At 46.1% G+C, this 13,248-nt stretch overlaps 1 protein-coding gene across 2 annotated transcripts in view; it reads left to right on the forward strand.

Annotated features, from left to right (window-relative positions):
• The window catches only part of dock10 (dedicator of cytokinesis 10), a 377,754-nt gene that overhangs the window by 297,289 nt on the left and 67,217 nt on the right, over window positions 1–13,248 (forward strand). For both annotated transcript variants that reach the window (XM_041212097.1, XM_041212105.1), the window contains exons 42-44: window positions 5,022–5,204; window positions 7,688–7,798; window positions 9,847–10,062. In XM_041212097.1, coding sequence (XP_041068031.1) covers window positions 5,022–5,204; window positions 7,688–7,798; window positions 9,847–10,062 — 510 coding nt within the window. The remainder of the gene's footprint in view (window positions 1–5,021; window positions 5,205–7,687; window positions 7,799–9,846; window positions 10,063–13,248) is intronic.

The raw sequence follows: 13,248 nt of genomic DNA on the forward strand, positions 1-13,248 counted from the left end.
CAGTGTGATATGCTCACCAGATTGTGACCCCGAGGCTACTTTAAAGCGAGGCCCCACCAAGGTGTGTGTCTCTGCACTGGTGGAGGGTGTGGGTGAGTGCTGTGATAGGACTTCAGGGAGGATGCCTTCAGATTCCTCTTCAGAGGTTTCTTTGGAGCTTGATTGGAGGCCCTGGGTCATGGATTCTGTCGGCTGTTTGGCAGATGTACCTGTGAAAGCAAGAAGAGATAATTAGTGCGTGGCAGTGGCCTGTGAAAGAGCACACATCCCGTCCCCACATGGTTGTCTGATGGATGTTGCACTGCTGGATCCTCACTTGGTAGAACAGCGCCAACCTCACTGTCAGCACAGGACCGGTCCCGGTCATCGTTGATCAGCTGGATGGGTCTGTTTTTGCATTCTGTCAGAACTTTGATTTCCAGCATCCCTCCACCTGCCTATGATAGGATAGAGATGGGGAAACTGTATCAGGATGCTTGCCGGGCCAGATGATAAGCATGACTGGCCTATGTGGGTGGTGAGTGGTCCCCTGGACAGGATGAGGATAATGACAGTGTGTGTGAGAGAATGAATGGTGATCTCCCTTGCACTGGCAGTGAGTGAGGGCCCTGTGAGTGTGTGATGGGCTTGTGAGTGTGTGAGTTGGGAGTGATGAAAAGAGTGACTTACCCTGGTGGAAGGGAGGAGATCATTCTTCCTTTTGCGGCACTGGATGGCTGTCCTCCTCTGCAGGGTGTTTGCACTGACCACCTCTGCCACCACCTCCCAAGCTGGGTTGGTGACATTGCTACCCATCTTGTGGCCAGAGTAGGGGTGGGGCATATTTTGGCGGGCATCTACTGCATCCGGCAGTCGCTGGAGGGTCCCATTATTGAAGTGGGGGGCTGCAGTCTATTTGCTTTTGCTGGCCATGTCTCCCAGGCAGAGGTGTTGAGCTGCTGGCCATGAGCACTTTGCTGGCAGCTGCCTTTTAAATGTGGCAGCCGGTGTGATGCAACAGCGGGGTGATGGCGAGCGGGTGAATGAGAGCCCACCTGCCAAGGAAACTGCGTGTTTCCTGAAAATGCAGGAAAAATGAGGTGGGCTTGGGAAGATATGGTGTGAAAACCTGCCATTTTCGTCGGCAGGTAGGACTCCATTTTACCCGCCCGCTACTGCACTTAGTGCAATTCTGGGAAAATTCTATTTCAGATGTAGACCTTGCATCAGAAGTTAAAAAATATTACAAACAGAATTTGGAAAAGAACAGAACAATGGAGCAATTTGGAAAAAGAAGCATACTTACAAAGTATTTAAGTGGTGAACAGCCCATATTTAAATGGAAGAAGTGATGCTAGTATGAGACAATATGAGACACGAGAGACATCAAAGAAATAATAGATATACATGAGACAAACAAACTTAATTGATAAAATAATAGAAGGTAGGCTTGTAGAAAGGGAATAATGGAAAACAGATCCAAGAGCCTGGTGAAAAAATGGTCGGCTGACTTCAATGGTGTAGGCTACCTCACAGCTGTTTTTGTGTGTTGTTGTGCTTTTCCTCCCTCATTTCTTGTTGTTATGCTCCTTTCCAATTTTTTTTATTTGTAATTTCTTCTATTGCTGAAAAAAGGGATGAAGCTTTTCATCTTGCACTTAGTAGGACAGTTTCACAAGAATACCAAATCTAAAAGGGAGCAACAGTTTATACTGCATGGGAAGAGGGTGCTGAATGGTTGGCAAGTGAACTCTGATTGGTAAAGTCAGTGCCATGGAAAATGAACCAGGAAACAGTTAACTGCCAAGCTTTTGCTTAAATTCAAACCGGCAGGTTGATCTGATTGGTCAAGGCATTGCCATGAGGAATGAACCAGGGAATGGCTGTCCCCTAAACTTTTGTTCAGTGAAAAAGGTGCAATACATGGGCATGTTCTTCTATTTCTAAAGGACAGGGCCCTGTGCATGAATATATGTAACTTCTAGCACATGTAAATGAGCCACACTGCAAGCCGGACTATTTTAAATTGGTTGTTACTGTAGTTCTTAGCACAATCAGGGTTATTTGGTAGAATCCAAAACTAAAACAGAATTACCTGGAAAAACTCAGCAGGTCTGGCAGCAGCGGCGGAGAAGAAAAGAGTTGACGTTTTGAGTCCTCATGACCCTTCAGCAGAACTGGGTGAATCCATAGAGAGGGGTGAAATATATGCTGGTTTAAGGTGGGGGGGGGGGGGGGGGGGGGGGGTGCGGGGGGGGGGGGGGGGGGGGGGGGGGGGGCAGGGTTGGGTGGGGGGAGAGAAGTGGATGGGGGTGGTGTGGTTGTAGGGACAAGCAAGCAGTGATAGCAGCAGATAATTAAAAGATGTCACAGACAAAAGAACAAAAGAACACAGAGGTGTTGAAGTTGGTGATATTATCTAAACGAATGTGCTAATTAAGAATGGATGGTAGGGCACTCAAGATATAGCTCTAGTGGGGGTGGGAGGGCATAAAAGATTTAAAAATAATGGAAATAGGTGGGAAAAGAAAAATCTATATAAATTATTGGAAAAAACAAAAGGAAGGGGGAAGAAATAGAAAGGGGATGGGGATAGAGGAGGGAGGTCAAGATCTAAAGTTGTTGAATTCAATATTCAGTCCGGAAGGCTGTAAAGTGCCTAGTCGGAAGATGAGATGCTGTTCCTCCAGTTTGCGTTGGGCTTCACTGGAACAATGCAGCAAGCCAAGGACAGACATGTGGACAAGAGAGCAGGGTCGAGTGTTAAAATGGTAAGTGACAGGGAGGTTTGGGTCATTCTTGCTGAGAGACCGCAGGTGTTCTGCAAAGCGGTCGCCCAGTTTACGTTTGGTCTCTCCAATGTAGAGGAGACCACATTGGGAGCAACGAATGCAGTAGACTAAGTTGGGTGAAATGCAAGTGAAATGCTGCTTCACTTGAAAGGATTGTTTGGGCCCTTGGACGGTGAGGAGAGAGGAAGTAAAGGGGCAGGTGTTGCATCTTTTGCGTGGGCATGGGGAGGTGCCATAGGTAGGGGTTAAGGAGTTGGGGGTGATGGAGGAGTGGACCAGGGTGTCCCGGATGGAACGATCCCTACGGAATGCCGCCGGGGGGGTGAAGGGAAGATGTGTTTGGTGGTGGCATCATGCTGGAGTTGGCGGAAATGGCGGAGGATGATCCTTTGAATGCGGAGGCTGGTGGGGTGATAAGTGAGGACAAGGGGGACCCTATCATGTTTCTGGGAGGGAGGAGAAGGCGTGAGGGCGGATGCGCGGGAGATGGGCCGGAAACGTTTGATATCTCCACCCCTCCATCATTTTCACATGGTCCATCTCTGACACTTCCCTTCCCTTCCTTGACCTCTCTGTCTCAATCTCTGGTAATAGACTATCCACCAATATCCATTACAAGCCTACCGACTCCCACAGCTACCTCGACTACAGCTCCTCACACCCCGCTTCCTGTAAGGACTCCATCCCATTCTCTCAGTTCCTTCGCCTCCGTCGCATCTGTTCTGATGATGCTACATTCAAAAACAGTTCCTCTGACATGTTCTCCTTCTTCCTTAACCGAGGTTTTCCACCCACAGTCATTGACAGGGCCCTCAACCGTGTCCAGCCCATCTCCCGCGCATCCGCCTTCACGACTTCTCCTCCCCCAACTTAGGCTACTGCATTCGTTGCTCCCAATGCGGTCTCCTGTACGTTGGAGAGACCAAACGTAAACTGGGTGACCGCTTTGCAGAACACCTGCGGTCTGTCTGCAAGAATGACACAAACCTCCCTGTCGCTTGCCATTTTAACACTCGACGCTGCTCTCTTGTCCACATGTCTGTCCTTGGCTTGCTGCATTGTTCCAGTGAAGCCCAACGCAAACTGGAGGAACAGTACCTCATCTTCCGACTAGGCACTTTACAGCCTTCTGGACTGAATATTGAATTCAACAACTTTAGATCTTGACCTCCCTCCCCTATCCCCACCCCCTTTTTGTTTCTTCCCCCTTCCTTTTGTTTTTTCCAATAATTTATATAGATTTTTCTTTTCCCACCTATTTCCAATATTTTTAAATCTTTTATGCCCTCCCTCCCCCACTAGAGCTATACCTTGAGTGCCCTACCATCCATTCTTAGTTAGCAGATTCGTTTAGATAATATCACCAACTTCAACACCTCTGTGTCCTTTTGTCTGTGACATCTTTTGATTATCTGCTGCAATCACTGCTTGCTTGTCCCTACAACCGCACAACCCCCCTCCACTTCTCTCCCCCCACCCAAACCCCCCCTCCCCCACCCCCCCCCCCCCCACCCCCCTGCCCACACCTTAAACCAGCTTATATTTCACCACCACCCCCCCCCACCTTGGATTCACCCAGTTCTGCTGAAGGGTCATGAGGACTCAAAACGTCAACTCTTTTCTTCTCTGCCGATGCTGCCAGACCTGCTGAGTTTTTCCAGGTAATTCTGTTTTTGTTTTGGATTTCCAGCATCTGCAGTTTTTTGTTTTTATCTTATTATTTGGTAGAATGTTGTCCAATCATGGAATAGCACCTAATGTTGGACACTGTGTCCTGAGTTTTGCAAGCATGGGCTAATTGTGTACAGTCAGTGCTTTGCCTGTAGTAAACAGCCAAAGGGACATGTTGTTTGACACGATCCGTCAGTCTTCTAGTTCTGATGTAAGGTCCACATCTGAAACGTTGACCTGCTTGTTCTCTCTGCATGTGCTGCCTGACCTGCATTGCAAGCATTTTCTGTTTTTGGTTTATATGGACCAAGTGCACATTTCCTACATATTTTTGAATTAATTTGATTGCATGGCAGTACTTCTTGGGATGTTCCAAATCCAGGACCCCATTTGTAGCAATACTACAGTGATCCCGATACACATCACAGATCAAATTTTATGCAATTTCAGAGCTGTTCTTGTTCCTAAAGCATGGTTGAAGTGGATTATGACACTGTGAATTAATGTTGTGTATGTATGATATTATTTAATGTCGATTGTGCATTACTAAAAGACTTCATATCTGCTGCTTCTCACCAGTTCCCTTCAGCTTTCTTTCAAGGCCGAGCAGAGCTTTGTGGTACACTCTGCTATGAAATCTTAAAATGCTGCAACCACAGGTCTAGCTCCACCCAGAATGAAGCTTGTGCCTTGCTCTACCTTTTCATGAGGAGGAACTTTGAATTTACAAAAGGAAAGTCGATAGTCAGATCTCACCTCCAGGTTAGTGTTGGAGCTGTCATTTTATTAAAATTAAGGTGAATATTTTTAAGTGGTTGATGCTCACGCAAATTGTCACAGACTCATTGCAAATAGACTGTCCAAAACTAGATGTTTCAAAATATTTCATGTTAAATTGTTCATTTATCACAGATTAACTAATGTTTTGTGCCCTTTGCCAAAATCTTACTGTTTAAAAAAGCAGGTAATTAAGACCCTCACTAAGCAGATCAGCTATATAACTCCACATGGAGTTTTCTTTTGGAATTCAGCAACAAAGCAAGCAAGTTTTATCAGACATCTTGGATTTCCGAGGAAGGGAAACAGCGGTTAGGACTGTATCTGAGTCCAGAACCTGCCCCTGGAGGGATATAATCACTGACCAAAATTTTCATGCGGTACCCCCTTAATTGCCGTGGAGATGGGATCACTATCCAGTTAAGCAGGGTGGGTGGGCTTCAAGGCTGAAGGGCCAATCAGAGGCCGTAAGAGAAGTCGGCTGCAATAGAAGGTAATTAAGGGGAAGGGCACTTCAAAATGGAGGCGCCCTCTCTCCAACATTTTTAAAACTTAAATTAGGAAATGGATCCTGCAGCCTGGCCACCATATTGTAGGGGTTTGGGAGTGGTGGTAGGGGCACTATGTTGGAGAGAACCCCTCTCCAGGAAGGTGTGCAGCTGCTGCTGCACCCAGGTAGACTTGGCCTGGCTGGAGTGCTGGCCACACCGGCTCACCGGTCTACTGCCAGGGTGCCACTTCCAAGCACGGGAAAATCCGGTCAGCTTCCCACTACATGCGGGCGGGTAGTCCTGCTTTTCCTCACCCCCTCCCCACCCCAACCAACCACAAACCACCACCACCCCACCCACCCCCTGCTCTTTATCTGCAGAAAAGGCCTGGGGCCAGGATGGAGCTGGGGAACTGGCACACTGGCTGGGTAGCAGCTATATTTAGCTCACGCCTGTCTCCGTTCCTGGCTCTACTGGGGACTCAAGATCCTGCCCCTTGAATGGAAGTTTTTCTGCGCATTATGTCTCTCAAAATGGGCTTACAATTTTGTTATATGCACCACACAGAGGAAATCTTTCCTCGTGTCATACATCCGATGGATTTTAAATTTACAGGAATAAAACAATATGGCATAAGGCGTGTGCTGCATTCTGTGCCAGTAGTGCGATGCCAGACATCAAAAGGGACACCTGGGACATGCACCTAAAACAAACATTAATGCCTTTTGCTTGTGCAAATATGGAGCCTAACACTTGCTTGAGGCCCCCTTTCTAAAATTGAGCTGCTCTGAATGTGCCAGTGCTAAGCCAGTTGTGTTGTGGAAAATCAAACCTATTTTTGACAAAACCATTGGTCTTTAAAGGAACTAGTGCAGACCACCATCAAAAAGGTAAATTTTTCAACAATTAATGTGGAATCAGAATGAAGCACAAGCCATACACCACTGGCAGCCACCGCTTTTCATCACGATCCCTACCTCTCTCTCACTCGCAATCACTGCTTCTCTCCCTCACCCAGTAGTTAACATCCACCCCACACTCCTTCTTTTGATCACTATCCCCACACATTCTTCTGACCTTTCTTCCCCTTGTCCAGGACCTGCCTGACAAAGTTAAAACACATGGCCACTGACCCGTTGCCTGGGAACCGGAACAGATTTCTGTGACTTGCTAGTCTGCTGTAGACATCCAGTGGGCTTTCAGTCTGTCTGCTCTGGCATAGGGATTGTTCCCAGCAGGCCTGCACCCATGAAAATGATGTTTTTTGAGGTTCCATGTTTAGTAGCCTGTCAATAACATCATGACCACTAAAAATACAACAGTTTTGATTTTGCCAATGGAATGTTATGTACAACAACCACTGTTTGATATCGACATAACCACCACTTCATGCCTCGCAGTTAAGTTTAGAGAGTAATCTAAATTCTGGCTCCAGCTGATAAACATAAGCTTCTCTTACTTACCATGTTTATGATGTCCATCAATCAGATCTTCCCTATTAATTCACTGGGTGGTCTTCCTTAACTTCTATTTCATATTTTGGTCTGCAGAAGATAAAGCTTGTCACTTAATGAGCAAAAGTTTAACTTTTGTCAATAATTGAATATTAGCTGTCCTCACTTCATAACAGCGCAATTTGGTGATGTAAAACAATATTATTTTTGAAAACTGCATCAGATTCCCAAACTAAATAATGTGTCTAAAATTTGGCAAAATGACACATGACTGCTGAAAAATCCATCTGATATTTTGTTATTTTTCTGTCTCCATTTTTAAGTGTTCAGTGTAGGGGCTAAATGCAACTGGACATGGTCAGTATGTTTGTTCAGACTGATATCAAAAGATCACAACAGTTTAATTTATTGATTCATTAATACATTAAAATGAAATATAAAAGTGTTACGTTATAATGGCCTTGTCTATTGCCTTGTCTCTGTGCAAGGTAATTTTGATGTACATTTTGTATTTTCTTTGCAGCTTATCAAAGCCGTAAGTCAACTGATAGCAGATGTGGGAATGGGAGGCACTCGATTTCAGCAATCACTGGCGATAATTAACAATTTTGCAAATGGAGATAGGCCCATGAACGTAAGCAAACTTTAGAAAAGTCATTTTAACTTCCATTTGAAAACAAGATATTGAATGCTTCTTCCATGTATTAAATGTGCAGAACTATGATCAGGGACAATGTTGGGGGAAATGCACAGTACCATCTGTGTAAAGTTATTCCACTCTATAAATGTACAGATTAAATGTTGGAACTGTCTTTGTAACCTTTTTGAATTAAACAGCTATTTCTCTTCAGCTCTCACAACTCACTACAATAGTAATTGACAGTAATAATGGCTTAGATCTTCCTGCCTCTGCATCATTAGAGACCGGACACACCTCCCAAGATGTGCTTTGGGGCCCTGTGGAAGTCCCAACACTCTGACTCCATGGGAATTGCCTGGGAGGTTTGAACTTCTGAAAAACAATTCCTCTACTCCCTGGGACCCTCTGAAAAAGTCTTCGGTTCTGGGCTAGAGTTGGAGGCTTAGACAATTCCAACTTACTTACCTGGATAGTTACCCAGGAAATGTTAGTCAGAAAAATCCTAGTCTAATTCCTGGGTAACCACCACACCCCCCCCCCCCCCCCACCCTGCAACTCACCCCTTGAACCCCTAACTTGCCCCTTAACCCCCCCAGCTATCGTGACTCCACACCCCCCACTCCCCGACCTGACCTGAATAGCCATCCCAACCCAACTTGAAAATCCCTCCTGACCAGACTGCACTACCTCACCCACCTACTCACCCTACCCAATAACCCCACCTACCCATCTTACCCATTCACTAACATTCACACTGGACATTTAAACTTACAATACGGCAGCTAGTGTCTTCTGCACTGAGTTTCTTTGCTGCTCTCTGCATGGATTCCTGTTGCTGCGGGAGTTCTTCTGGCTGCTGCATCAGAAATCAGAACCTTTTAATCGTATCCAGGTCAGTGCACAGTTTTCTGTCCAGTCCATGTTGGACACAGTAGTTCTACTGCTGATCAGAAGATTTGGGCCATTAAATCTACAAAACAATATCTTTATGATAGCCTGAATATTGTTAATGAATATTTTAAGCATGGCTCATATAATCTTTATCTTCCATATTTTTGGAGTTTTAAAGTCTGTTTAGAGTCAACTGAAATCTATGATTGGAACTTGACTTCTGCGGAATTAAGGACCATCATTTTCATTGGTGTGATACATCAGTACTTAGGGCTTACAGCTGGATTTTACCTTGGGCTTCAAGACCCTGCCTTCAGGAACAAATGGAGGTCCCAAATCCTGAACCATGCACTTGCTGGCAGTGAGACTGGCTCAGCAGCCTTCGTGGGGATGGCTTCCTAATTGGCCTCCTATTAAGTGGTGGGTGGGCTCCTGATGCTGCCAGCAGCTATCAAGCCATGGCAGCCCCTAGAGGAGAGGTGGGCACTGCCCAGGCAGATCGGGGGCTTGAAGGTGCTGCAATATGGATGTGCTCCTGGAGGCGTGGATCTAAAATAAAATTTGAGGGTTGAAGGTGTTACACCCCCTTGGAGCAGTGGGAAACCCCTCCAGATGAATCATTTGCGATCCCATCACTGAGGCTTGGAGAATCCAGCTGTGATGATCCACCCCCACCATTCCCCACCAAACCTGCTGCAGGGAGACTGTCGCCATTGAGATGGCAACCTCCATACACAGTAGGGGACTGCTGCTTCAACGGCGAAGCCATAAACCTTGACTTAGTTGGGGCCTTAAACAGCTTAATAGGTGCCCTCTGTGGAATGGACAGTCAATTCTGCTCCCAGTCTGCCCCAGGAAAGCTCCCCAGCCCGAAATGTGCTGGTGAGCTGTCCTGATAACGCTCCTCCTTATTTTCCCAGCTCCTGCGCCCCCCACAGCAAACGCCACCGTACCCCCACTCCCCCCCCACTCCTCCCCACCAACATCACACCCCCACATCCTGCCTCCAGAACTGGGGTCAGGAAAATTCAGCCCTTAATTTTATTGTAAGTATCGAGCTTGAGTATGCCCAATCTGAATAGGTTCATAATAGTTAAATACTTGTAATATGTAACTTTGAAGTAACCTTTCCTTTGGTTCATACCCTATAGAACACTTTGTTTCCTGTGGAAGTGAAGGATTTGACTAAGCGAATAAGAACAGTATTAATGGCCACAGCTCAGATGAAAGAGCATGAGAAGGATCCAGAGATGCTAATTGACCTTCAGTACAGTCTAGCGAACTCATATGCCAGTACTCCTGAACTGCGAATGACTTGGCTTGAGAGCATGGCAAAGATTCATATCCGAAATGGAGATGTGTCAGAGGTAATTTATATAATTTTATTTATTGAGGCATTTATTCCTGTTTCTGCCAAAAAGAAAATAAACACTAAATTATGTTCCCCACTCAAGACTTGGGAAAAGAGGAAATTGTGAAATGTATATTTTAAAAGAAACCAATAAAAGGTATATATATGATGTTCATTAATGCCCTATTTGATCAGGCTTTTCCCACCAGATATGTCATGGTTGAAACATCATTCTGAGTGATTACTATGTAGGTGATTTGCTAAGCATTGGCAAATTTCTTCTTCCTTGCACATGATTCATGTTATCTGAAATGTAGTGATAACTGCAGTACCAGTTTTATAATCAAGTACAATAATGCTTTTTAATGTCATTTCCAACATCATTGTCAGTGTTTTGTTTTCAAGCTCAATAGAAAATTAGATGCTTGCAGCAACAAATTGATGTAATTTCATTTTTTTGCCTTCAAGAATTTAGCACTCTGTTGCCATAGCAGCCAGGATGCAGATGAATTAACAATTCAAGGCAATAATCATGCCTATTTCCTGAAAGGGGTAGAAGTAAGTTAGGCCCAGACTTGTGCACACAAACCAAGAAGGTTGAAGATCCATAGAAATTAGTCATGAGCCTCATCAATGTACTCGAGGCAAACTGTCAGGACTGGTTGTTGACAGTCATGGGGCTGCTGAATATTCCTAACCAGATGTCAACCCCTAGTCATCACTGAGGACAGAATTTTCGGGTCGGTGAGTGGGGAGGGGGCCCATTTGCCAACGCGTAAAATGACGCGCGGTGACATTGGGCATGTAACCCTATGTCAACGCGCGTCATTTAGATTGTCAGTTCAATTGGCACGCAGCCGAGTTGGCTTTGCGCCCTCCCAACTGTCAAAGGCCTATTAAGGCCATTAAGAAAGTAATTAAAGTTGTTTAGAATGCTGCCCATCCAACCTTAAGGTTGGCGGGCAGGCGAAGAGCCCAGGCGGCCTTTACATTTTTCATGAACCCTCATCCACGGGCAGAATGAGGTTTCATGAAAGGCTTATTAATGAAATAAAAATTTTTGAAAAAATTAATGGACATGTCCCAGCTCATGTGACAGTTTCACATGAGGGGACATGTCCTTAAAAAAATGTTTTCCCTTTATTAAATTTTTCAGAACTTAAACTAATCTCCCTGAGACATTTCTGCGCACTTTCGCGCACATGTGCATGAAAGAGCGCAGGCCCCCGCTCAGGGAATCCTTCCCTGCCTGTACAGGAGGGGCATAGCGCTTCCAGGTATGCGTCACGCTGGGCAGGCCTTAATTGGCCCGCCCACATAAAATGTCGGCATGCACCCGATCGGGGGCACTCGCTCCCGCCTGCCCCCGCACAACCCCCCCTGACGGGGCGGAAACTTCAGCCCTGAGTAATTTCACAAAGGGATCTTTCAGCATGTGTTCAGCCATTAATTCATACATTCAAGGGACACAGTATCTGTTTTAGGTACTTAAAACATGGTAAACTTAACAATGTGACCAATTCCTATGCAAATTGGTTGCAAGGTGTCCAATTACTAAATCTGTATGTATTATGCTTGTTTTACACCCGAGAACAGGCACAATGATTTCCAATTTCTATTCCAATGAGATTTGTCATGTTGTAATCTTCGAAACTGCAAGTAAGATGATGTAGCTTCAATTTAAAAAGTCCTTCAGGTTTATTAATATATTAGTTTGCTTTGTGCCATTTGGTCAATTATTTTGTTGTGATTCATTTCCCGACAAAAGGATAGTGTGATATTAGCTGTACTGTAGTTTCTAGCAGAAGTCCTGTGGACAGACCTTCATTGCTTTCCATTTCTCTCCTAGTGTTTGACAAGGTGTTTACTAAAACCCGCTTTCACAGCCATATCTCCTTTCTCAGTGACTGTCTCCGTCTCCGACTTACCCCACATGGATTTCAACTGAAATTCCACCCCTCATGTTTCGAACCCACCCAGGATTACAGGTATCTCCGGGACATAAAACGTTTCTCGGACTGCTGTTCCCGTCACATTCTGAAATCCACTCTCAGTGCCATGCGCCGCCATATGAACACACTCGACCTCTCCCTCCAGCAGCACCGCCGTACCCTTTTTCAAAGCTGCGCGTGCCCCCAGTTTCATTTTATCCTTCGGCTCATCCGACGCCTCAACAAGAAACTTTTTCTCTTTCTCTCAAGTGCTAAGGAACGCAAGCTCCAACAACTCATCGACACCAACACCCATCTAGGACCCTCCACCCCTGCCTGTCCCTCCGTCCCCACCCCATCTTCCAATCCCAACCCCAGCCGTGTATTCACTATACCCCCTGACCTTCCCCTCTCCGATGCTGAACGTTCAGTGCTCAGCAAAGGACTTAGTTTCATACCCTTACGCCCTCACCTCAATGAATTTCGGGCTCGGCATGATACTGAACTCTTCTTCCGCCGTCTTCGTCTCCGGGCTCACTTCTTTGGGCAGGAGTCCTCTCCCAGTTCAACGGATCCTTTTACCCATCTTCAATATTCTCCCTCCACCTGGACCCCTCCCTCTGGATTCTTACCTTCTCTCGATCTTTTCATTGAGAACTGTCGGCGCGACATTAGTCGTCTCAATTTCTCTGCTCCTCTCACCCATTCTAACCTGTCTCTCTCTGAACTTACTGCACTCCATTCTCTCAGGTCCAATCCTGACATTGTCATCAAACCCGCTGACAAGGGTGGTGCTGTTGTTGTCTGGCGCACTGACCTCTACCACGCGGAGGCTGAGCGTCAACTCGCAGACACTTCCTCCTACCTCTCCCTGGACCATGACCCCACCACTGAACATCAAGCCATTGTTTCCAGGACTGTCACTGACCTCATCTCCTCTGGGGATCTCCCTCCCACAGCTTCCAACCTGATAGTTGCCCAACCTCGGACGGCCCGCTTCTATCTCCTACCCAAAATCCACAAACAGAACTGCCCCGGTAGACCGATCGTCTCAGCTTGCTCCTGCCCCACAGAACTCATTTCTCGTTATCTTGACTCCCTTCTCTCTCCCCTTGTCCAGTCCCTTCCCACCTACATCCGTGATTCCTCTGACACCTTACGTCACATCAACAATTTCCAGTTCCCTGGCCCCTACCGCTTCCTCTTCACCATGGACGTCCAATCCCTCTACACCTCCATCCCCCACCAGGATGGTCTGAGGGCCCTTAGCT

Source organism: Carcharodon carcharias, chromosome 2 (assembly GCF_017639515.1).
Source record: "Carcharodon carcharias isolate sCarCar2 chromosome 2, sCarCar2.pri, whole genome shotgun sequence".
In the NCBI taxonomy this organism is placed as follows: domain Eukaryota; kingdom Metazoa; phylum Chordata; class Chondrichthyes; order Lamniformes; family Lamnidae; genus Carcharodon; species Carcharodon carcharias.